The sequence below is a fragment of the Nanorana parkeri genome, unplaced genomic scaffold (assembly GCF_000935625.1).
Source record: "Nanorana parkeri isolate BGI_ZX_2015 unplaced genomic scaffold, ASM93562v1 scaffold3, whole genome shotgun sequence".
Taxonomy (NCBI): Eukaryota; Metazoa; Chordata; class Amphibia; order Anura; family Dicroglossidae; genus Nanorana; species Nanorana parkeri.
In genome coordinates, this window is record NW_017306271.1 from 3,596,346 (window position 1) to 3,622,317 (window position 25,972).

The window sequence follows — 25,972 nt, forward strand, 5'->3', positions numbered from 1 at the left end:
TTCGTAAATGGTGCTTCCTAAACTTCTTAAAGCTGCTGAGATTAGACTAGCAGCAGTCTTAAAGTGACACTAAACTCAGGATTTAAATCTGAAAAATGCATTCAGGCACCTTAACTATTAACAAAAATGTATCTTATTTGTGTATCACTCAGCTATAGATCCTCAAATTATCACTGAATTTGTGCAAACACTGTCCTTCCTTCTGGAGGGTGGCTACTTTTGTTTCCTATGGTCCCTGTGTGCTGTAATGTAGCCACCACTCCAAACTCACTCCCATGATGGCCTATAATTTCAAAACAAATTAGTAAACTAAATGTGAGATTGTAGTCCATCACGGGAGTGAGCTTGGAGCGGTGGCTACTTTACAACACACACAGGAACCATGGGGAACAAAAGAAGGAAGGACAGTGTCAGCACCAATTCAGAGATGATTTGAGGATCTACAGCTGAGTATTACACACATAAGCAACATTTTTGTTAATAGTTAAAGGTACCTGAATGCATTTTTGAGATTTTATTGTCACTTTAAACCAAGTATAAGAGGTGCTTGCAATGACCGCAATGGCACTGCATAACCAATAGATGTGTTTCCATAATTTATTGTGAACACATGATGTCATAAGGTTAAACTGGTAATGCAAAACGTTAGTGACCCACTCGCTTACAAAAAAAAACCAAAAAAAACGCAGTTAATATGTATCAGTCCCAAAGTTTATGCCACTGATCCTCACTGTTGCAGAGCTACCGCTGCCTGAACAATGTTCTGTATCTGACTGATCCAGGAGTGGTGGATGCCTGGTTCCTGGTCACTAAAAGACACAGTAGTGAAGGGCCAGTAGAAGTTGCCACCCGAATGGTCAATTGTTAAAGTGAAACTCCAGCTACACCTTTTTTAATTCTAGTTTTGGGTAGAGTGGGGAGAAGACAAAACCCTGTAAATCTTTTTTTTAACGGCTGCCTGTATCTGTTGGGGAGATTCACCCTCACTTTCTAGCCTGGTGACCAATGTTATTAAAACAGAATATTACAGCAGTCACCAGAACAGAAGTAGAGCAATAATTCCTCAATGGGGGTACCTGTCCCTGAGGCAACTGTCAAATGTGGTATTTCTTCTCATTTTGGGGAGACATCCGATCACCTCTTATTGCATCTTTAGGGCAGGAAGTGAGGAAATATCTTTCCTTGTGCACAAGATATGCCAACTATCCACCAGGAAACAGCATGGATAGGTGTAACGTTATACTAAAAAGCCCTTCTGATCTACAAATAAAGTAATCTGATAATATGGGCTCCCGGGGAATAATAGCCCCTTTATAAGAGACATGCCCAGCATCCACTAGCCAAAGTTGAGCTTTTCTCCTTATCTAGGAACAAAGAATAGATTTCATACTTAAAAAGATCTTCTAAGGTTGATCTTCTAAGGTTAATAATATACAAGTATTCCTCCCAGTGATTCCCTATTGTGAAATACTTTTTTCCTAAGCAAAGTAAAGCCATTAAACAGAAAAAGACAAAAAAATATCAGAGCATTAACTGCAATTGAATCTCTGATAGTGAGCAAACAATCACCGGGACTGAGAGAATTCACTGCTGCCTTTTAGCCTGCTGGCCTTCATCCATTAAATTTAATCACATGGTTCACATCTTCCATTATCTACTGTCATGCAACTGCAGTGCCACACAGGCAGCATCACAGAAAGCTTATTGGGTGTGAGAAATGTAGGTCATATTTAAAGCTGGAAGCTACTTTCATGCGAGTCCCATCAGCCAATTTCCCAATTACAGTCACAACAAAAGGAGGAGAGACTAGCGTACTACTAGATATACTAAGGGGACGGGTGCTGACCTTGACTACGTGACATAGTTTGATATAGATCGCAATTGCAGATGTATGTATTAAGAGAAAAGGATACAATAAAAGGCCACAAAACCACAGAATACAACACAGATCCCCTTTTCAAAACATGAGGAACTGGAACTGTGTGTGTGTCTGTCTGTGTGTCTGTCTGTGTGTCTGTCTGTGTGTCTGTCTGTGTGTCTGTCTGTGTGTCTGTCTGTGTGTCTGTCTGTGTGTCTGTCTGTGTGTCTGTCTGTGTGTCTGTCTGTGTGTCTGTCTGTGTGTCTGTCTGTGTGTCTGTCTGTGTGTCTGTCTGTGTGTCTGTCTGTGTGTCTGTCTGTGTGTCTGTCTGTGTGTCTGTCTGTGTGTCTGTCTGTGTGTCTGTCTGTGTGTCTGTCTGTGTGTCTGTCTGTGTGTCTGTCTGTGTGTCTGTCTGTGTGTCTGTCTGTGTGTCTGTCTGTGTGTCTGTCTGTGTGTCTGTCTGTGTGTCTGTCTGTGTGTCTGTCTGTGTGTCTGTCTGTGTGTCTGTCTGTGTGTCTGTCTGTGTGTCTGTCTGTGTGTCTGTCTGTGTGTCTGTCTGTGTGTCTGTCTGTGTGTCTGTCTGTGTGTCTGTCTGTGTGTCTGTCTGTGTGTCTGTCTGTGTGTCTGTCTGTGTGTCTGTCTGTGTGTCTGTCTGTGTGTCTGTCTGTGTGTCTGTCTGTGTGTCTGTCTGTGTGTCTGTCTGTGTGTCTGTCTGTGTGTCTGTCTGTGTGTCTGTCTGTGTGTCTGTCTGTGTGTCTGTCTGTGTGTCTGTCTGTGTGTCTGTCTGTGTGTCTGTCTGTGTGTCTGTCTGTGTGTCTGTCTGTGTGTCTGTCTGTGTGTCTGTCTGTGTGTCTGTCTGTGTGTCTGTCTGTGTGTCTGTCTGTGTGTCTGTCTGTGTGTCTGTCTGTGTGTCTGTCTGTGTGTCTGTCTGTGTGTCTGTCTGTGTGTCTGTCTGTGTGTCTGTCTGTGTGTCTGTCTGTGTGTCTGTCTGTGTGTCTGTCTGTGTGTCTGTCTGTGTGTCTGTCTGTGTGTCTGTCTGTGTGTCTGTCTGTGTGTCTGTCTGTGTGTCTGTCTGTGTGTCTGTCTGTGTGTCTGTCTGTGTGTCTGTCTGTGTGTCTGTCTGTGTGTCTGTCTGTGTGTCTGTCTGTGTGTCTGTCTGTGTGTCTGTCTGTGTGTCTGTCTGTGTGTCTGTCTGTGTGTCTGTCTGTGTGTGTGTGTGTCTGTGTGTGTATATATTTATATGTATGTGTGTGTGTGCATATAATAAATAAGAAAAGAGCAAAAGGCAGTTAGAATAGGACAGCAGATATAACAATGTACAGACGTTACCTGTGGTGAACTGGCTCTTTAGCTTCTGAAAGACTGGGTCTTGTGCTGTAGCTTGGGCCCTCCTGGCCAGTGACTCAGAGGCTGCACTGGAAAACATGGTGGATACATTGGAGACATTCTCCAGCCCCACCCCGAATGTGCTGACTAGCTTTTTCACAAAGTTCAGGGTGTGGGGGGTGATTTTGGCATCAGAAACTGCTCCGCTTTTCTCAAACGCCACAGAGTAACACTTGGCCAGTCCCTGTTGCAATTGTCGCAGGACCTGTAATAGTCACAATGCCAGAAGAACATTAAATATAATCTCAAATAGGTCATAAACTGTACGTTCACAAGGCAAACAACATGTAATGAAACGGATTGCATGGTTTGAATGAAATCATTAGAAATAATGCAGCCAAAACTTATTACACAGCGAAAATATTAACTCCAGCAGTTCAATGGATCCGTGCCACCTAGTGGACAAATTAAAATGGGACATAAAAAAAGGCAAGGTGCCCATACACTGTACGATTATCGCGGGAAATCCCGCGATCGTAGGATAATCGCAAAGGGTATGGAAGGCATGCGACCGTTTCTACTGTACGGTTGCACGTCTTCCGTCGAACAAGCAGGCTGGAAAATCTGCTGAGAATCGTACGATTCTCGGCGCGTTAGTGACCTGCTTGTTCGACAACTGCCGAACGAGCCGGTGTGCGCACGCGCACACTGCCCGTTCAGCATTGCAGTCATCGGAAGCCCTCCCCTCAGGGGGGCGGGCTTGCGATGATCGCAAGTACAATCTGCCTGTCCAAGATAGGCAGATCGTACGTTTTTTAAATTACTTTAAAACCCTCGCAAGACAAAAGTCTTGCGAGGGTTGTAAAGTGTATGGGCACCTTAAGACACCAATAAAGAAAAAAAGGAATTCTCTCGGGCATTATACTAATAGCTGCTCGCTATGATATCCGCATCCAGTTTAAAATATAAATCACAATCTGTTCCGCATTTTTTTTTCCATACAGACCCATTTGAGGTGAATGCCCATGTAAACCCACTTCCACCTAAAATTGGAAAAAACATTTCTATGCAACTTGGTGTTGCATGGCGAGTAGGCTCACCACAGATGGAATGGAGGTATGCTTGCAGAAGTAGATCATGAACCTACTGGAGTGCTGAATGCAAGGAGAGGTTTGTGAAACCCCCCACCCCCCCAAAAAAAAAAGATAATGGAACTCTTATGTGCAATGAAATCATTGGCTTTGTTGAGTTGTTTTCCAATTTTTGGTTGTGTTCGTTCATATTTACATTTCAACACTAGTGGATTTGTATGGAAAAAAACAACAAACTAGATCATTCTAATTATCAAAGTAGATGTTTGGCAGGATTCTTTCAATTTGTTAACCGTAAAGCCCCTTTCAAGACTAGAAAGGTCTTATAAATTAGCAATCATTAGCTTGATTAGTTCTGCTGACAGTTTCAGTGACTGGATAAAGATAGGCTGTTAGTTATAAACAAGTCCTTGAAAATAATCGGTCACAAAGCAGATCCCCTGTGTGAGATAACTCTAAAGGATGCTGCTAGGTTCTGACTGCTAGCTACAGTGACATCCCTCACTGAAAACAGTATCATTATTTGCACTCAGAGTGGCAGACTCTTCAAAAGTATTCTATTTTAAGGTATATTTCATGTAAAACTGTGTTTGATGCATGGCCTTGTAAGTGAACATAGACTTCCACACTGCACTTGCCTCTTCATGCCAGTTCTCTCTGAACCAAACCATCTGGTCCACAATGCCTTCCAGTGAAGACAACAGAGTAGGGTGCAGTTCCCGCTGCATGTGCATGATCCTGCTGCACCTCCACATTGGTGCTGTGGCTCTGATCGGTCCGGGGTCAGAGGCAGAATGTGACTGAGTGCCAACTGAACTCGGTTGGTGTTGACCAGAGTCTGAAACACACAAAATAACATGATCAAGATCATTAGTAATATTATAATCATATAAGCCACATACATGCCTCATCCCTGTTTTTTTTTACCAGTGTTTTTAAGCACCTTCCCATGTCGCATTGTTTAAGAAGCCTTGCATACCTTTTACCAGATTGCATCAGGTAGAAGAATAAGGCTGTATTATTATAAAACTGTAGAGACTCAGATTATTCTAAGTGCCCACGCATTACTGGTTCTCTTTACAACACAACAATATGTCAGTCTCTAACACAGACAGCAAAATCTTAAACAGGCTGTCAATTTATTTCGGATTTTGGGCAGCTGCCATATATTTCTATTGAAGCATGAAATCGCTTAAAATTATAGATACACCAATTTAATCCCCCTTTATCTTTATTTTTCATCCCTCTGCTGGAGTATCTAGTGGCTTTCAAAGAAAGGTGTGTCCTATTTATGGCTTGACAACTGGCAGACACCTTAAACTGCCCCATTAACAAAAAAAATAAATACATAATAAAAATAAAAAATAAAAAAAAAGAGGAGCAAGACTGAATTCCTGCCCAGGGCAGGTATAAAAATGAAGCAGTGAAGAATCTCAATGTGCAGAAAGGTACAAGCCAGCATTAAATTGTTTTCTAATGCGAGGTAGACTCTGTGACCATTTTATATAAAACCTGTTCAGAAGCTGCAGAAGAAAAATGTTTAGTTAGTGGCAGGCCATATTTTCTAGTCTTTTCTCCCTTACGCTGTGTCAGCACACAAAAAGGAACCATGAAATTACTTCCTTCCCTGGTGCAATAAATGTGTAAAAATCAAGAGATTTGATTCTCTTAAGCATGAGGCTCACCACTCTTGTAACGCTCCCTCTGCTCGATCTTCAGCGTTAAATAAAGAGTCCGGATGGGAAAATACACAGCTTGAGGATAAACTCTGCCAACCTGAGGAAGACAAAGAGCAGACTTTACTGTTATTTCGACTCTAATGTGGTAGGAAAACTTGCCTGGTACATGCTTCCTAGACGAAATGATAATAGCTTCCAGAAGGATTATGCCACCATACAAGTTCTTGGCACTTTTAACTGAGCTAGGCAAAGGTAAAAGTAAGAAAAATGATAGGAGGAGAGAACCTGGTTTGTCAAAATTACAACAAAATATTAAAAATGCTTTGTAGAATGATTTAACAATATATCAACCTACATCAAAGAGGGAACAATACAGCCATCATTACTAAGCATGTTGCAGATAACTGTTAGTCAATGTCATCTCTCAGCATGGCATACTGCAACTGTGTTCAATGTGCCTTGTCAGCACTTTTTCTTAACACCTTTTGCTAAGGGTCAATTAAAGAACATTCCTTCGATCATCTTTCCGTACAAAATCAAGACACAGCATAATATGATCAGCACAGCAACAACCTGCTAAAAAAAAAAAAACCAGCAGGCATAATGACACCAGCAATCTATAAATGAGGCCACAATTCCCAGTGTACCCAGTGGTGTACGTTGGCAGTGCCCATTAGAGGGTAACCTTACTCCACATAACTGAATCACCAAAGGCGGAAAATATCTTTAGTGTAAAAAGAAACCATTCTTTCCACAGTGTAGCACCATGCCTACTCGGGGACAAATGAGTTGACTGTAATACAACATTTTGCCTTTGAAAAAATATTACATTAAGCTCTGTGAGAGATTTAAAGGAGAATTATGAGGTGAGTGATTTTCACTCAGCCTCATAATCTGAGCCGACCTGTGACAAGGAGAGGGCGGGTACAGCTGGCTCTGCCTGTAGATAGGCACCAGGTAGATAACCAGCTGTCACTAATGCAGCTGGGTGGATCCAGGCAGAATTGTTGGGATCCGTTCCGGCTGCGGCGTCTCAGTATACCGCGAGCAGTAGCTTGTGGTATACTGAGCTTTGGGTGATGGGAGGACGCTAGTTTGTGCCCTCCCGTTACCCTTAGGAGAAATATGGGGAAAAGCCCTAACCGCATAGTTTTCCTTTAAGCCAGTCAAACTTATTTCAACCTAGTCATACAATTGTCCATTTAATGTCATATCTTGTTTGTTTATTATGGCAAGTGTAGACACATTGTAATAAAACAGTGAGTGAGATTAAATCCTGTAGATCCTTTTGTGGAAGGACTGGGTGCGGTGGAAAAAGTCTTCACTCAACTGGGTTGCAAGATGTGCTGTGTGATCTTGTATCCCAAGTAACTATATGTGGTCAGTAAATTATACACTGAACAGTTTTTTGAAAGGAGATAATAAAAGGTATGATTTGCCATTACTTCAAAGATGTGATCAAACAGAAAACATCAATTCAGACTTTGCGGACATAGAAAATAAACCTTTTATGACTGCGTTTAGGAGAAATTATTGCACATTAAAAAAATTGAAAAATCTTAATTAACGTGGCAGAATAACCTCCCTATCCTTCCAGTTACCACTGTGAACACTACACAAACTGGCAAAGCATAATTCCTTTCTCTGCCAAGAAGTAATGAATCAAATTGAATAATATCAACAGTTATTATTACTTATCTCTCATAGCACTGTAAAGAAGTGTAGTACAGTTTATAATGCAAAGGTATCTGTCTGGAATTAACACTACTTTAGGGAGCTTGTAACTTCTGTATAAAAAACAGTACAAAGGGATTCCCCAGCAAACCAATCTGTTTCAACTACTCAAGCTAAAAACAAAAGGTTTTAGTGCATACATTTGCAAATGCATGTGGAGGTCACACTGCCACCTTAAGGCACCTCAATGTGGTCCTCAACTCTAAACAGAGTTTGTAACTATGGCACAGGTATATCAAGACAGAGGAAGACTTCCAGCGTGTGTTTGCAACAAATCCAGAAAAGCATCAATGGCAAACACACCAGAAGTCTTCAGCTTGACACACCCACACACACAATATATACATATCATTTTTATAAAATGTTTACATGCCTAATCTTAAAGTGTTATTACATTTTTGCTGTTAATAAATATGCTAGTATACCTGATCTTTTTGTTTGCTACCTGTCCCCTTTTTATGTACAGACATTCTTTGCAGCAAAATTGGCTTTCTGAAGTTTGGCATCTATAATTTTCACTTCCAGGGTGGCTCCACAGACTAACAGGTGTCCCTGAAGCCACCCTGATGTGCATGCCCACAGCTGGGACAGCATCTTAACATGCTGAATCTTTGTGGGATCCACACACACAAGCAGCACAGAAGTTCTCTATTCAAAGCCACTCCCCTGTTCCTCCTACAAGGTTCTGATTGACAGCAGCTGTGTTTATAAGATCTCCCTAGCGCATAATCAACCAATGCAGGATAACAGTGTATTACTCAATTACAAATATCTTTTATATTAGGGTTGCACAGAAATGTCTGTCGACCGAAACATAATCGCCCGAAAGCGGCACTTTTGGCAAAATGCTGAAAGTGCCATCTTTCTGCCGAAATTGCGGTGCAAGCCTGATTTCTCTCCTCCCTGCTGGATGCTGCTCTGTGTCCCCTTTGACACAGCGCAGCATCGATCGGGGAGGCGACCAAGCGGTGAGGGTCGGCGTGTCACTGTGAGCGGTCGGCGTGTCACAAGAGGCCGGGCTCTCCTCTCACACCACCCCTCTCGGCTGTGAGCAATCAGGATGGAGAGCGGCGGTGTGGGGCCAGAGATAGCTGTCAGCTGTTGCAGGAGGCCGGGCCAGTGGTGCGTGGGAGGAGTCAGCTGTCACAGGAGACTGCGCTCTCCTCCCCGCACCGCCGGTTCAGCCTCCTGTGAAAGCGAGTCAGGATAGAAAGCGGGTACAACCACTCAGTGATCGCTGAGTGTTTGAGGACATAGTATGTTTACTGTGTCCCCAATTTTGAAAGAATGGGAAGTGATCTACATCACCTCCTGTTCATTCATGATTGTGGACATGGTAAACATACTATCTCCACAAGTAATGAATGGACAGGAACACTTTGTTAAATGAACAGAGTCTCTATACTAAGTACATTGTCCGCGACATAGCCTCCACATTCCTATCGGTGGGATCCAGAAAGGAAGGGGAATCCTCCACCGGAATAACAGTAGCTTTGTTCAGGCGCGATACTGGAGGATCCACTGCCGGAGAAGTCGCCCACTTAGTCAAGAACGACTCCTCAAAAGGATAGCAGCCAGAAAAACGCTTATGGACCGAAAATGACTTAGTCGGTCGCTTCCACTCCTTGTAGAGGAAATCAAAGAAGGATATGCAAGGGAAGACCTTAGTGGAACGTCTACTTTTATGCATTCCAAACTGAACTGAGAGAAGCACAGAAGAACTTGGAGTCTCCTCAATTAAGTGTCTCCCTGACCAAACAAATCAAAGCAGAGACCAATTCGTGCTCCTGAACCATAAGGGAGGCACTCGACTCATCCTCACTACCTGAATCTGATGGGGAAGAATCCCCCTGGCCAGGGGGAGTTGACGCTGCAAAAAAAAAAGAAGCACCTGAGGGGGTAAGGGAGACTGGGAGAGGGGCGCTGGCTTACAGGCCACACATAGGAGGAGAATGGGAAGCATTCAGCGAAAGAAGCCCGCAACTCTCACACAGTACTGCAGATGTTTTCTCCCTGCGGTCCATGTCACACCACCCCCAGGTACAAACAAACTGCATCCAATGACCCAGAGAAAGCAGCAGGCAGAGGGGGACTCCAGAGGTGCTCACAACCCTGCACGGTTGTGGAAAGGCCCCAGCAGTCTGACTGCCGCCCAGATCTGTCCCTTGTGGAGGAGCAGCAGCATGTCCTTTCACCAGCAACTCTCCAGCGAAAAGGACCGTTGCAGCCGCCCGCCAGTGAACATACGAAGCCAGGAAGTGACGTCACGGGAAGGACACATCAGCCCTCATCCAAGATGGCAACCGTGGCTTCCTGCATGGCCGCAAACAAAGCTGGGGGCTCAATTAGCGAAGGCAGGAGTACCATGGTCGCGGTGCTACCTACCACCAGCGCCACGGACCACACCACACTTGCCTCCCTGGACAAACTTCAATGCCCAGAGAGGGGCTGCGGCGTGAGCGGAATCCCCCCCGGTACACAAGACCACCAGAACCCCTCTCGGCACTGGCACTCTTCACACAGACTGGGACCCCCGTACACAGGGCCCGCACAGCCCCAGCCTGACTCCTACATTCATACATACCACACCATGGGTGTCGAGCATAGTCCCTGCTACCGCCACCACACCCAACCAGGAGGGTAGCGAACCACGACGGCCCAGAGCCAGACAAAAAAAACAGGGTATGCAGTGACGGTGGAAAAAATGCCCCCAACCGCAGTCGCGGCACCGCCAGACTATATGGAGTGCAGTGACTGGTAGACCGAGACCTCCAGTCATATGCACCCCACCTGGACGCTCCCACAGGTCACTCTGGCGAAAAAAGCAGAGCAGTCCCAGCCGACCTCACCGTGGCAGAGTCTGCGTGCGTTCGACAGTCATACAGGGGAGACTCCAAGGATCTACAACATTCAGCTTGTCGCCCTGACGACACTTGCTAGAAGATCCAGTGAAAAAAGGATGAAATAAAAAATCCTGGGAGAAAAAAAAAAATCTTAGCTCCTTACTCCTGACGCTGGGCAAAAAACTGGAGACTTGTCAGCAGGTTAGGGATTTGGCCACCAGCAGGGGCCGCCTAGGCTGTCTTAGTTTTTTGTTTTGTGCGTAGCATCCTTCTCCTGCAGGCGGCGATATTACCCTACGGTACATGATCCTAGATCTGTTCCCTGTGTCCTTCAATAAACGGAAGAGAAATCCAATTTTAGACAATTGTTACCAGAAAATGTCCCTATTGTACAATTTCACCTCAGTGTCTGTTCTGGTAACAAGTCAAAATTATGGATTTCTTCTCACTTTTAGTCCAGAGACAATGGTTACCAGGACAAATATAGAGTGAACATTCCTAGTACGTACACAAACCGCAATAAAAACCCGAGAGGGATTCTAACCCTTTTCTGATTTATGTAAAAATTAAAAAAAAAAAGCGTTGGCATTAGATACACTTTAGCCGCCAACATATTATAATATGGTAACTCTGCTATAAAAACATGCTGTAAGCTGCGATTCCCCCTCCAGCAATTTCGCTCTGCATAGATATCTAAGCACCCTGGTAATGGAAGAGTTAAGGTGCCTTTCGTTTGCTGATGAAGTTAAACCACCTTGTGGTGGAACATTTTGTCATGAGCACTATTCTCCTAACAAGGCTTCATAAAATATGCACAAATCATGTCACTCGTGAGGCAGGACGCAGGAATGTAATTTATAACAAGGACAGTGTTTCCATGGCAACCGGTGGCATAATGAAAAGGGCAGGATTCTCACTCAATGTACGGTATCTCTATTCACTCTAGGGGAAGGGAACAAATCGTCACCAGAAAATAATAGTGGATTGGATTAATGCAAACTGATGATATAAAAATTGGCCTTGTACATGCTCCCGTTTGTTCTATTAAACACAAACAAAAGGTCTAATAGGTAAATAGCATGCTGGTTGGTTAATATGGTGTGTACGTAGGGCAAGCACATAAAAGCAGCCATGATTTATGTAATCAGTGCTGTGAGTTCAGAGGCAGACGCATGCATGACTTTGGTAATAAAAGGTTGTTTGAAAAGTCTGTTCACATTTCTGCTTTATCCAACACAAATATTCTCCATTCTCTTAGTACAAGAAAAATATATAAATAAGGCATAAACAAAATGAAGCATGACTAAAAAGAACAAACTCAAGATGAAATCAAGTTTGATTTAAAGAACACCTGTGCTGAGAGTAATACATTGGCTGTTATTGTAGCAGGACTTTACCCAAGAAAGGAAACTTTGCTCTGGCATGGTATTTAATATGTTGAAGATGTTCCTAGCCTCAAGAAAATAAAATGAATGTAGCCACCACATCGAAAGACTGATAAGCTGCAATATATTCATTTTTTTCTTGGGTTTAGTTATGCCTCAAGTGGGGGATTCGCCAGATCATTGATTATAAGCCCCGTCTCTATGATGATGGACACCAAGCAGAATGATCCTCCATCAGTGAGTAATATTTCCCTGTACAGGAAAGGAGGGCAACAACCACCAAAGTAGTAACAATCAAGATACAGCTAAAACATGCAAGCATGAACAAGGGCCACAAAACTAGAACAGTAGTGCGGAATCTCCCAATAAACAAATATTCCAGAGATGGATCTTATGGTAAAATACAAAAAAATAAATCCACTTTTTAAGACAAAATGACAGCCTTGAACACCTGGAAAACAAAAACCTGGTTGTTAACCTGTGCAGGTAGACTAAAGGTACCATACCCTCTTCGATCTGAATGTGGTTTTCGAACGATGATCGATCAATTGATAGTCACCCTACGATTTTAATTATTGTACTCTTGGCCGAATTTTCTCGATAGGTCATGTTCGAAAACTTTTCTCATTCCAAACGAAAAATCGATGAGTCAGTGGTGTTATCGTTCGACAAAAATCGTAGCAAGAACACAGTACATACGCAAAAGAAAATTATTTTGATCCTTCATCAAAAATTGGATAGTTAGTATGCCTAACGACCAGTTTTCGAAATCGACATTGGAGTATTCCAGCAGAAATCACAGACTGCACGAAGCAAATCGAACAATAATCGCAGAGTGCATGGCCAGCTTAACTGGACTGGAAGGGGTGGAACCTTAACTTTTGACAAATAGGTCTGAGATACAGTCTGGCAAATCCAACAGCTAAAGGTGGACTCAGTTTATATATATATATATATAAGAAATCTTATCACAGAAGGAAGCCATAAAATTAGGGTAAGTCAGAAGAAAGCTAAAGCTCCAATTAATAGCTGTCAGGCAACTAGTATTTTCAAAACAAGAGTTCAGCAATGACAGTCTACTTATTTTCTTCGTAAAGGTTTGAAAAACTGATGATAGGATATGAATCATATAAGGAATGCACTATTTCCAGTAGGTCAGTAGACACATACTTTGTGAGAACAGTAAAGCAAAATCATTGTGTAGCACTGCAAAAAGGGGAAATAGAGCCTGCATAGAGAAATAAACAAATACGATTTTGTACTTTGTCTAAAATCCTTTTCTTAGAGTCCATTGAGGGACACAGGAAGTCTTTGCCGTTCAGGTTATACTGCCACCTACAGGAGGACTGAATGCTAGCCGACCAAAAAAAAACAACATGTAGGCCAGCCCAGGTTAACCCCTCCTACTACTAGCATGCTTTCATTTTTTAGCAAAGCAGTATAGACAGATTGATTTAAACACAGAGGGGACGGAACCATGTCCCTCAATAGACTGAAATTGATTCTATTTTCTTGTAAATGTACTCCTGTGACCCAAAAGAGAAGTAAAATCAAAAAAGGTATGAGTTTACTTCTCTTTGACAGGTAAGAAGGTAGATTTGTTCCTTCTATTGAGGAAGATGGGTGCTCTTGCCACCAGTAACATGCTAGATATTGGTATCAACCGTAGATCTTAAGACAGCTTGTCCCTCGAATGCTATGTGGACCAGATCCTTTTTAGATGCAGGTGCTGCAGTCCAGCACTTTAGTCAAATGTACTGACAAGACAAAGACTCAATCGCAGGAGTGGCAAGATGCCTTTTAAAGGATTTATCAGTCAGCCATGGTCTGGCAAAGTAAAGTCACAGCCAAGATGGTGCTCTAGAAATGGTTTCCAACCTCTTATGCACTTGGTCCTTAAAGACAGGTGCATCCTGAGGTCACTGTTAAGGCAGACCACTGCTGGACCCACAGTGGGGATTAATGAATAATGCATAAAATACTCCCCAAAAGTGTACAAGGCTAATGAGCAATGGGGGGAGCAAACAGCTTGCCAGGGTGTTTCCAATCTCTGTGGAGAAAGAGTTTAAAAACTGCAGGCACATGGGAATGTCTTTGTGGCCTTAGGGGCTTTTAAAGACTCAAGACTTTAAACAGTACAGGAAGAAGCAACAGGCTGGTCCTCCATATTTAGATTTGTGGGCACCTCATCATTAAGAGTTGGAGTGGTCTCTTTTAATTTGGGAGTAATAGCAGAAGACTGAGTCCTCCAGGATAAGCTTGCCTGGCAAAGACTGGAGCGACTCAGAAGCAGATAGGGTAAATCTGATACAGACTATAGGGCAGAAGGTTTGAAAGCACCCTTGTGGCTTCTGTGATTACACTCGACAAACACCTGGGTGAGTTGCACTATAAAGTCTTGCATGACTGTAGAGAATACCTGAGCCCAAAAGCCTGAAGAACTGGTCACACCAGACAGACCTAAACAGGACTCTGAAGACAGAAAAGAATAGGAGCAGAGGGCAATATTCATCTAGGCTGCAGTCGGCAGAACCCTTAGCAGGCACACTGCAAGCAGCCCCAAAGATGTTAAGAGGGCGTGAGCCAGGGGCACCCGGGTTGCAGCGTTCCAGAATCAGAAATGTTGCAATGATGTGGCAGTAAGGCAAAGACTCAGGGTAGGAGGCAAATCCTCGAAGCACTTGAGGACTGGGTGGCAGAAGGTGACCAAAGGGACTGTAGGTGGGCAGCAGGAAGGGACCAAGGATTTTATCCTAAAGGACTGCACCTTTACTTGTGAAAAAGTTCAAGGTGGATTTGAATAATTCTCCAGAAAATGCAGACAGTCCCTTTAAGAAAGTCTTAATTATGACCTCAATTTTTTTGCATTAGCAAGAACATGGTAAATGCTCCCATTTCTTTTGTTACTTACTAAGAAAACACAAACACATACATAGAGATAAACACGAGCGCATTACTGGAATTTCAGAAGCGATTTCACACTTTTTAGTATTCTGTACAATCCACAGAACAATTATAGTGAAATATGAGGCAATTGCTACTCATTTCCATTCGCCTTTATAAAATAATTAGCCAGGGCGTGAGCTCGATAATAAGATATAACCCACTATTTAAATCTATTTACAGTATGCTTTTAAACACAGCTCTAATGGTTTAGGTCCTCTGAAACCGAGCTCTCCCCAAAGCCCTGCATTTCCACTGCAGAGAGATAATCTCGGGCTATCAAAACACAAACATATGGCTTCAAGACTCATGTGTCATAGGAAGGATCATATGCCAAACACAGCACGGTGGTTGTGTTAACGTACCCACACACATAGGCAAATTGTTTATTGATAGAGACCTGGAGCTTCTACTATACTGAGAAAATTGTCATTCAAAAAAAGTAATTCTGGAATAAATTACAATATTACAAATAATGCATGTATTTCAACCTGCAACCAGCTAGGAGTTTTTAAACTGGGACACACGCTCACAATACGTGTAGTAACTGCCTTTGATTAATGCCAGTCACCGCAAGGTCACATAGAAAACAATTGTTTACGCTGTAACATTGCCTTCAGGTAGGTTGCAGTGCATTGTGGAAGAAATGCAGACATTCTGTACCACTAAAATCCAATAGTCATCTACAAATGAAAAAGAGAAGCATTTTCTGCCCGTGGACAGATGGAAGTCAGAAGACAGCAATGAGAACTGGGTTGCATGCAACCCGTTAATTCTATGTCTGCATGTCTCAAAGCTAACTTCGGCAACTTTGTGATGTGTTTTAAAAAAAATAAGAAAAAAGGAAGCTGCAGGGACCTCAATGCACCCCACTTGGGACCTAAAACTGGCTGATCAGAAGGATGTAAGAGCTTATATTTCATGCTCAGCCTATAGCATTAGTCCTATACTCTGACATTTATTAACGCTCAAGTCTAGGCACTTTGCTAAATAAACATACAAAATAAGTATTTTACAAGGCAAACGTTAAATGACGACAAAATTGTTTTGTCATACCTACCTGAGGTTTAGTGTCAAAGTTGCCCCTTTAGAGCAGCTCTCTTTTTTAGTAAAAAAGAGCTAGTGACATAATTTATATTCATGATGTGATGTAAGAGCAGCACAGCTTACCTGGCTGATGAGGTTTAGAAGGAGTTTGCCTTCTGAGCCGACTAGACAGGTAAGAAGTTGTGGGATCCATGCCAACCACTGGATAGGTGGAACCCCAATGCAGTACTTGTCTACAGCATCTGCCAGTGTGTTCTTGTCATCGTCAAAGCTCAGGAGCCAGAGTACCTGGAATCAGAACAGATTTATTTTGTAAATAAGAAAAAAAAATGTAAATAAAAAAAAATCTAAACAGTTTAAAAGCGAAGCATGCTTCAGCCACATGTGCAATGGCCAATTTATTGTATTTTTTTTATTGTGGACTGGTGGTGAAAGGAACAGTTGCAGGGTTAATAAAAGCAGGACTAAAGTCTTTGGGGAAAAATTGCTGGAAGACAGGTCTTTGGTCCAGAAGAGATTATGTATTTCTCTTCTCAAATAAAAGCAGCCCTCCTGCCTGCCAACAATGTTTTTTTTAGAATGTACACTGAGCCGCACAGTCTCAACATCCCTTTAAAGATAAAATACAATAACTCCTGCCTATGCAAATATGCTGGGTATCCCAGGGCAGCCAATAAGACCAAGCAATGATGTCTGTGCAACGGAGTTACAAGGGAGACTGCAGCCATCACATCGCCTGGGAGAAGGGAGGATGGGTGGCTGCTTTGACAATTGAATCTGCCTTAATGTGCAAATATGCATTGCATACTTGCACATAATGGCAAAACCCCTGAGCACTGGCAGTGGAGTTCACTATCACCTGAGAATATTTGCCCCCCATTGACATCACCTGCTATGGCATCTTATGACATATTGAATGCACTTCAAGTCCTGGACCTGTTAAAAACCACTCTTCCTCCTCAGAATGAAATGACAAATCAAGAATAAAAACAAACTCTGCTTCTATGAACAAAAAGGAGTTTTCTTTCCAGGGCTTCTTGTATCAGTCATCATAGTGATGTGCTATAGTCATGATAGTGATGTGCTAGAAATAGGCAAAGACAATATATTCTTGGAGGGTTTTGTTTTTTTATTTGTAGGAAATGAGATAATCTGTATGTTAACAGGCTTCCTGTTCTAAACACCAAGACAAAATGGGTTATACTTAAATATTTAAATGGTTCTATAGAAACATTTGTGGTCAGTTTAAAAGTGCCCCCAGTTATAGTGGTGGTCAGTGCAATGCCCGCATTACACTGTGGGTTATTTACACAATATTTGCACATACACTGAGTGGCCAGATTATTATGACCACCCCATCCGTACTTCATTGGGCCACGAGATAACTCCACGAGATGACTTCGTTGGGCCGCCTCGTGACTCCACGAGCTGTTGAAAGGTGATGCAAGGAATCTGACACTGCACTGTTGCCCTTCTGTTGTCTTGTACCAGTCTTGCCACTCTCCGTTCTGCCCTAACATTGACTAGTCGCTGACGGCCACAATTCGCACGTTTAGACCCAGATTTTCGGCTGACAGTCCAGTCTTTAAACACTTTAACAACAGCTCCTCTCGAACATTTAACGCATTCTGCTGTTTTGCTGATACTCGCTCCATGGCTTGAGTGCCAACAATCATCCCACGTTCAAAGGCTGTTAAATCGCGTTGTTTACCCATATCTTCAGAAAAAAATCACTTTTACTGTCGTGGTAAACAGCCTGCTTCCGTATTTATAATGGTCTGGCCCTCTAGCAACTTCAGCGCAAAATGTTAGCTAATTATAGCTAATTTGCCTACAAACGTCAGGTGGTCATAATAATCTGGCCACTCAGTGTATATTGTTGGCTAATCTGTGCCTATTGGGCAGGGGTCTAAGTTGCCGTTTGCATGTGTGTTGATGTGTTTCTTTGTTTATGGTATTCGTAACACTATGTCGTTTTCGTACATTCAGGATACGGTTTAACTAAAAAAATAAAATAAACAAATAGCTTGGGGAATGGCCATTAACACATACCTTTGCCAAATACTTCCTGGACTTGCTCTCATTCTGATGGCGGCATGCATGGAGGTAGCAGGTAATAGCGGACACCCCAAGGTGCAGCTGGCGTTCTTTCACAAAAATGTTCTCTAGGTAGTCACCCCACATGGCCCACGCTTTGACCAGGACGTCGTGCATCTGCACCGCGGCAGAGAAAGCCTTGTTTGCATCTTCAGACCTTATAAAAGAACAAACACATTTTTTCCATTATGGCCATAAGTATACTGAGGCACAGTTAGAATAAGTGATAAAACCAACTAGATATTATGATTAAAATAAACCCCACACAAGCTAGTTGGAGACATACAGCCTCATTTAAACATCATTACAATGCTGCATTACTAATGTGCTTCCAGCTATATCAAGGGGCTAAGAGTACTAAAACATTGTAATGTTCGTCATAGTTTGCATTTATAACTGATTAATTGGACTATTACCAACTCATTTATAAATCCTGACTAATTATTTCCACAAATATGTATTTGCATATTTATTCTCTAAATGAAGAATTATTACAAGAAATATTGTGGTAAACAAACAAACACACTGGCAAATGTATAGAGCTTCTTTAAAGCAAAGCAATCAAGAAAATACCAATATTAGTTTTAAACTGAGATCCTGAAGCCAGGCCCTATAATATACTTCAATTTTCTGTGCTCTGTACAAACTGTTGGAGAAGTTCAAGATTACCCCCACAAAAATAATTATGATCCCCACAGGTCCTCTCTAACCGTTCCTTACCTTCCAATGCAGAAGCCAATGTATGTTACCTGGAAATTCAGCAATCAGGTTTCCATAGAAACACAAACGCTGTTACGTCTTTTTCAATTTGGCCCGTGCAACTGGCAGCCCCATAGGTTGTAATTGATTCCCGCTTCTCCCATCACTTACAGGAAATCCAAATGCTGACGTGCCGCAAACCTAGAGCAGCATGTGCATCAGAAGGCAAGTATTTTTTTTACAAGAAAGGCTAGAGGGGGCCATTTAAGGGTCATGTCATCCCAAATTGACATTTTCATTATGGGTGGTCTGTCTCTGTTGCATTGTGCCTGGCATATTTTATCTTTTTGGAAGTCCACTGGTAAGATCTACACAGGGCAGCTCCCAGTTAACTAAATTTAATGAGAAAGCTACAGTGACACTCAATGAGTGATGCTGTGCAATACAACATAAGAAAGGAGTATGAGAGATGGTCTAAAAAAAAATAGCAAGTGAAAATGTCTGAGTACAGGCAATGCTTGACAAGAACAGGCAGCAGTACAGAAACAAGGTCACTTTAGGGGTAAAAAAAAAATGTCGATGGTGTTCCATTTATTGGCAACAACTTAAAAGCATAGAAAAAAAAAGTGCCACAGATTTCCCATCATCCGCAGCACATATTGGGTAAGCAGAAATTAGATGCAATGTGGATCCAAGTCTCACCACTACAGCTTATCCATGTTTACAAGCTGACCCTTCTCCAGCACAGAACCTGGCCATTGATGATTATGGCTGGCCCATCTTCCTGATCTGTGGTGCATTTTGATTCCAAAATACCATAACCGGTAGATCAATAAAATGCCCTCAACTTCAGTGTATCAGCAATGCACCATTAATGAAGCATATAATGCATCACTGACATTATAGGTGAGGTCCAATGATTATTTGGAAGGAGCTTAAACCACATACATCAGAACAAAAAACTACCTCCACCCCCTCTCCCCGTGCTGCTACCAGTACTTAAGAAAGCATGATGCATAAGCTAATAACTTTAGCTGACAGCAAGTCTATTAAAAAGCTAATTAGCCCTAATATAGCAGAACCAATTTCTTTCCTTGCTTTAGAGAAGGGGAAATTAGAGAAGGAAGAAAAAAAAACTTGCTCTCTCATGAACTGGGAAGTTCAGCAGTGCTATTACTGAGGGAGCAGGCTGATAAATGAGTCACTTTATCAACACTTTCTCTTTCTAACCAGATTTGTCACAAAGCCTTCCCTTTCTTTGTCCTCGCCTGAGCGATCTATCACACTGACACCTCTGATGACTTTCTTCATACTTGTGGTATCACCTTGTTCACAAACTAGGAGGTAAAGAAAAATGGAAAGCCACAGCTGACCTTTACAGGACTGTCGTGCAGCCTTTCCTAACAATGTATGCTAAGAGGGGAACTTAAAAGTATACGTTACTAAAACATGTAGATATTGTTCATCCTGGACCTTCTTTTTTTAGTAAAGCATGTCACCCTGCTGAGGTCTAGTGCCACTGTATCAAGAATATAAGCACTTAAGGTTAATTCCCTAGCAAGCCCTTACTTCTCAGTAGGCATATCACCCTTTGTCTAGAGTTATGCGGCAAGCCAATAGTATTAGTTCTTCTCTCTGAAACACATTCACCATACATTCCCACAGAGAACCAAACAAAAAGGTGTCATCCCACCCATCCTAAGATTCTCTAAATACCATTAGGAATGAAAAATATTGATTTTTGTAAAAATCAGTTTTTAGAAATTGGGACACTTCCAGAACAAGTTATCGAAACATGTGACTGGCCCTTGAAATAAAGAAATATTGGCAGATGTGATCTTCTGGTTTCAAAAACAAACAAGAAGCAGACACCTCTAAAGGGATGCTAAGAACACCCCTTCCTCATTCAATTTAACAATGGAATGCAGTAGAAGTAAAATCGCTAATACCTCTAATCAAGAAGTTCATAAGGAAGTCTGCATATGTAGAGAAAATCAGGCTAAGACAGCTGAACTTACTTGTACATTTTGTAAACCTTGAGCATGGCTGTGCCAACTCCAAACTTGCTAAACCTCTATATTGGTCAATCCAGCTGGCTACATTCATGACCAATAAGCAAGATTGGAGGTGGCCAGCTAAAGCTTAAATTTGACATGAAAAGCCAATATATGTAAATAACTTCAGCTACCTCTAACTTTGGATTGACTAATAGTTTAGATGCTTGGGTTTCACTGCAGGGAACCTCTACTTATGTATTTTTTGCTCAGTTTAAATTGCTCAGGTTGGGGAAGAGTTTACATTAAGAGGATCTTCCATTTAGCAATATGTTGTATACACACTTGTTAATCTGGGCCAAAAACATTCCCTTCAATGCGTAGAACTCAGCAGTCATCTCCTTTGTGAAGTACTTCAAGTTGGTTGATTCAATTACCTCCAGGCCCTGTATGGAAAAAAGGGGGGGGGGGGATGACAAAAAAAACAACTTAATACAGAGCTAAAATATTTCAAATTAGAACCTACACAACTGTTGCACAATAAGAGAGACTTTGGCACAATCATGAGTTATAGGATAACTAAACCCATGAACAAAAATGTAATAAATGTAAATCAATTTAATAAATTGAAGTGTACCAGATGTAGTGATTGCATAGGTTTTCATATATTAGGCTATATAAGAACATTTTCAGCAAGTACAGAAAACACATTGAGCTTGGCAGAGATGCAATGTTTCTGTACTCACTGTAAAATCCTTTCCTGTATCCATTGAGGGACACAGTGACCTGATATTGCTGCCTACTGGGATATTGGTCACTGGCAAACAGAAAAACTGTAGTCCAGCCCAGGGGTAACCCCCACTACTACCAGAATGCCTCAGTTTTAAAACCAAGTGGTATCGAGAGCATGATCATGAACACAGATGTGTTGAACAAGTGTCCTTCAATGAACTGCATTTCTCATCCACGTCCAAAAACAGCCCATGGAGGGGTGGGCAACACAGCAAACCATTTGTCCCCTACCCTGTATAAAAGATCAATCAAAATGTGAAGTTTTGCTGTCTTGGGTTAATTGTGGAAGCTGTACCAGAGGCTCGGCAGTGCAAGGATCTTCTTGCCCTTTTGATGCGTGCCCACCCCCTCCACACCACCACTCCCCTGTGCTGCTGCTGTCTGTGGATCTACTTGCCATTTTTTAGCCATTGCTTGCACAATGTAGGTCTGCTTCAGGGTAAGGATAATGGAAAGGCCATATATTCATGCAGTTGTATCTACTTCCCCTCATGCTACTTATAATAAGTTAATAATAAAGGAAGAAGACCCTCTAGGATTTCACTGTCATTCCACAAGACCTATCATTAATAAACCCTTTGGGACTTAGGCATTTCAGCCAAGCATTATCTTACAAAATGTACTTGCAAAGCTCCCAGGAAATTATTCCATAGAATGGGACAGAGTCCTACAGAGAAAACACTGCAGCTAATGGGTCCTTGCACAAGGTTAAACTAGGCTTGTCAAATTAACACTTCAGGCTTTGGTAATTTGTTTTGTTTTTTAGCAGTGTTCCCTACTGACTATGCTCACTCCATCATCTGACCCTGGTCCGGCTAGTCTTGCTTGGAAACTGATAAACGTGCGGGCTGTTTATCCACTTAAACTAATCTCCTAATGGCAGGATATCAAAGGCTCTCTGCTGTGTTGTTCTTTTATCTTCTCAGAATGATCAGACAATTTTTATGTTTTGCTGGTGCTCAAGATCATTTCATCTGGTAAATACATGTATAGTTAGATGACAGATTGCTAAGCTATTGTTTACCTATTCGACATGCCAAAGTGGTCACAATTTCCTACTTTTCCTCCATTAAAAGAACAATAAATGTAAAACTGAAATTGCATCACAAAAAGCTACTGAGAGCAACAAACAGATAAATATGTAAATGTTTATATACTTTGACAGATATTTTACATTGCATTAGTATGAGCGGAAAGTTAGTACAACCAAATGTTTCACATCAGCTAATGCATCTCTTATTAGAATCAAAGTGGAATTTTGTCAGTACTTTTTCATCTGCTGTGCGTGGTGATTATTTAGAACCTCGGCCATGTTTTTACTGCTTGATTGTCACTGATTGGAGATATTACAACTTATTATGCCACAAAAGTAAATCCTGGCACTGTGCTGGATGAATTATTTCTTACCAATAGATCAAAACTGTCAATATACAGCAAGCTTTAGCAAAGCGATACTGGCCAATGATTATACCAAACATTTCCATCACCGGTCATTACCATAAGACCCCTCTACAACATGTTTCAGGCAAACCTGTGCTGAACTGACTTGTCAGGGAAGCAAAAGGAAGCCACATAAAGTCAATGCAGGTCTGCATTAAACCAAGTCTGTTGCTTTGCTCTGCAATGGCAAAGCATATAGTCCCTTTAAAGCCCACCTCCGAGCAACAAAAAAAAACCCCTTTCAGTGGGGCTACCCCCGCACTGCAAGGGTTAAGTGCTCGTTTTTCCTACAAATGAAGCTGTGGTTTGGTAATGTATCTAATTGCTCTTCCACTCAGAAGCTTACCTGCATGCATTCATTCTTTCCCATGACACCAGCCAGCTGAAGGTAGCATTTGACCTGCTGTCGGATCTTCTGGAAACAGTCTACAATAGGCACTGTAGGGATGGTGTGGATGCGGCTCAGAATGTCTAGTGCTACATTCACCAGTCCTTGTTTCCTGGCAATCTTTCCATATTGGATGATAGCAGAGGCAGAGGCGTGTACACCAAGCATTGCATTGTTGGAGTTTGGATCATGTTGAGTGCTGTTGTCATATGCATTCACTATAGCTATCAGATGACAATAAGTTACTACAAGTGATTCATTCATACATTAAATGCAATTAATTTTAAAAAAGTAATTGCAGATGTAGACAGATTAGCCCTAGCGATAATTACCAGCATGAAAGACTACCGTATATACTCGAGTATAAGCCGACCCGAATATAAGCTGAGGTACCTAATTTTACCAAAAAAACCTGGGAAAAAGTATTGACTCGAGTATAAGCCTAGGGTGGGAAATGAGGCAGCTACTGGTAAATGTACAAAATGAAGATAGATACCAATAAAATTACATGAATCATACTATTTCAGAAATTTGCAACATAACAAATATTTCCAGCTTCCAGTAACCAAAGTGAAGTATAATCATGTGTTTGCTGTTGCAAGGTATTATCAGGTAGCACAAAGCTCTTCAGTCAGTGGTATGCGTACCCCTAAGGCCCATGTCATAATGCCAATTTTGTAGCAGCTATGCATTTGCTCTCCTTGCAGTCAATGAAAAGTCTATGTCGCTGAAATGCTAAGCAGTTGATTTCCAGAAACATTTGGAGCTAGAGACAGAATCGGCAGCTTTAACAGCTACTCATATCATCCAATGCAGCTGTTGATCATCATGACACACCAAGGATTTGTAGTTATAGATGTCACAGTAGCAACTAGTCTAAACTCTATCCAGTGACTTTTAAAATATCAAAGTAGAAGTCCAGGCATTATTATTTGTGAAGTTAGATTCACTGTTATGCTGTTATTGCAGTCTGTATCCTATTTAGGAAGATTTCTTCATTTCTGTAACCCCAAAGGAAGTAAAGGGAGTATTCTGAATGGAGACACAGGCAACAATCAAGAAAGAGGTTCTAACCATACCTCAATAGAAATAAAATATGTTTTACTGTATCTGTCCCAATGAGAGAAATTCTGAGCACTTCCTGCTTTGACAACACAGGGAATGTAAAAAAATAACTATCAAAAGGTTCTAATCCCTTTAAAGTTTATATTAGGGATGCACGATACCGGTATTTTGGTACAGAGTACGAGTACCGATATTTTTTTTTACGGTACTCGCCGATACCAAATACCGAGCACCGGAAGTCCCATTCAGGAAGCCAGGTGGAGTGTAATGACGCGCCACCTGGCTTCCTGATTAGCCGGGAAGCGTGTAAAGACTCGCTACCCGGCTTCCCGATTAGCAAGGAAGCCGCCCCATGCTTCTCGTCACTATGTGACAAGAAAGCATGGAGCCAGCTTGCTGGCCAATCATGGGAGCCGGACAGCGTGTAATGACGCGGCGCCTTGCTTCCTGATTGGCCGGGAAGCCGGCTCCATGCTCCCTCGCCAATCAGAAAGCCGGGCGCTGCGTCATTACACGTCGCCCGGCTTCCTGCTTAGTCGGGAAGCTGGCCAATCAGGAAGCCGGGCATCGAGTCATTGCAAGCTGCCCGGCTTCCCGATTGGGCGGGAAGTCGGCTCCATGCTCTCTCGTCACAAGTGATGAGGGAGCATGGAGCCAGCTTCCCGGCCAATCAGGAAGTCGGGCAGCGTGTAATGACGTGCTGCCCGGCTTCCTGCTACAGTAAGTATCGGGCTAGGCATCGGAGAATTTTAGCGAGTACGAGTACTCTCCCAAATACTCGGTATCGGCACCGATACTGGTATCGGTGCATCCATAGTTTATATAGAACTAAAATATTAGTGGCTAGAGTTCCACTTTTAACTAGATAGCTGTGTTTATCTGTGCATTCAATGAAAACATTCCATATGATTATAACTGAATAATCACAATAAGCCAGTGGTCATACCAGACTTTGCTGTGTATGGTTTTCAATGCATGGCTGCTAAACTGAAAATAGCCCAGAAAGAGTATTGTTGGTTTTAGGATTACTTAAAATAAGCTGGTAAACATCAGGGGTGTAACAAATATCAGATGTTATAAAAGGGTACAGCACTTCATGGAAGTTAGAAACACTGGTATCTGTACACATTGATATAAGACCATGTAAAGCCTGATATTTGTTAATGTGGTCCATGGTGGCGTTAACTCCACAGACCCTGCAATGATTTCATGCAAAATACCTGGAGCTGTACAGCAGTCATTCTTTCTCTCTACAGAAAAGAAGAAGAGAACTAAGGAGAAGAAAACAGAAGCCTCACCATGGATATGCCACTTCTCCATATTAACAATAAAAGGATGAAGCAGATTCTGGCAACACGAACAAGCACAAAAAGGACTTCTCTGCACACAAGTCTCCGATCTACCAATGTGTGGCTGACCTAAACTAGACTATGCAAACATTTTTATTTTGCAAGTAATGCAACTAATTTCAGTAGTTCTGATAACATGGTTTCATTTCTGATAATGGTATTAACAGATGTGTTTATAAGGATGCATTTCATGAAGCATCAATTTGTGATTAACGGCACCAATTTATGTTCAAGTGCACTGT

General features: G+C 42.0%; 1 protein-coding gene across 1 annotated transcript in view; it reads right to left on the bottom strand.

Annotated features, from left to right (window-relative positions):
- The window catches only part of TRRAP (transformation/transcription domain associated protein), a 164,006-nt gene that overhangs the window by 21,839 nt on the left and 116,195 nt on the right, over positions 1 to 25,972 (bottom strand). Inside the window, exons 59-65 of the mRNA XM_018571310.1 lie at positions 23,275 to 23,540; positions 21,042 to 21,142; positions 17,959 to 18,160; positions 16,030 to 16,194; positions 5,964 to 6,051; positions 4,914 to 5,086; positions 3,188 to 3,449 (exon numbers count right to left, since the gene is read on the bottom strand). Coding sequence (XP_018426812.1) covers positions 3,188 to 3,449; positions 4,914 to 5,086; positions 5,964 to 6,051; positions 16,030 to 16,194; positions 17,959 to 18,160; positions 21,042 to 21,142; positions 23,275 to 23,540 — 1,257 coding nt within the window. The remainder of the gene's footprint in view (positions 1 to 3,187; positions 3,450 to 4,913; positions 5,087 to 5,963; positions 6,052 to 16,029; positions 16,195 to 17,958; positions 18,161 to 21,041; positions 21,143 to 23,274; positions 23,541 to 25,972) is intronic.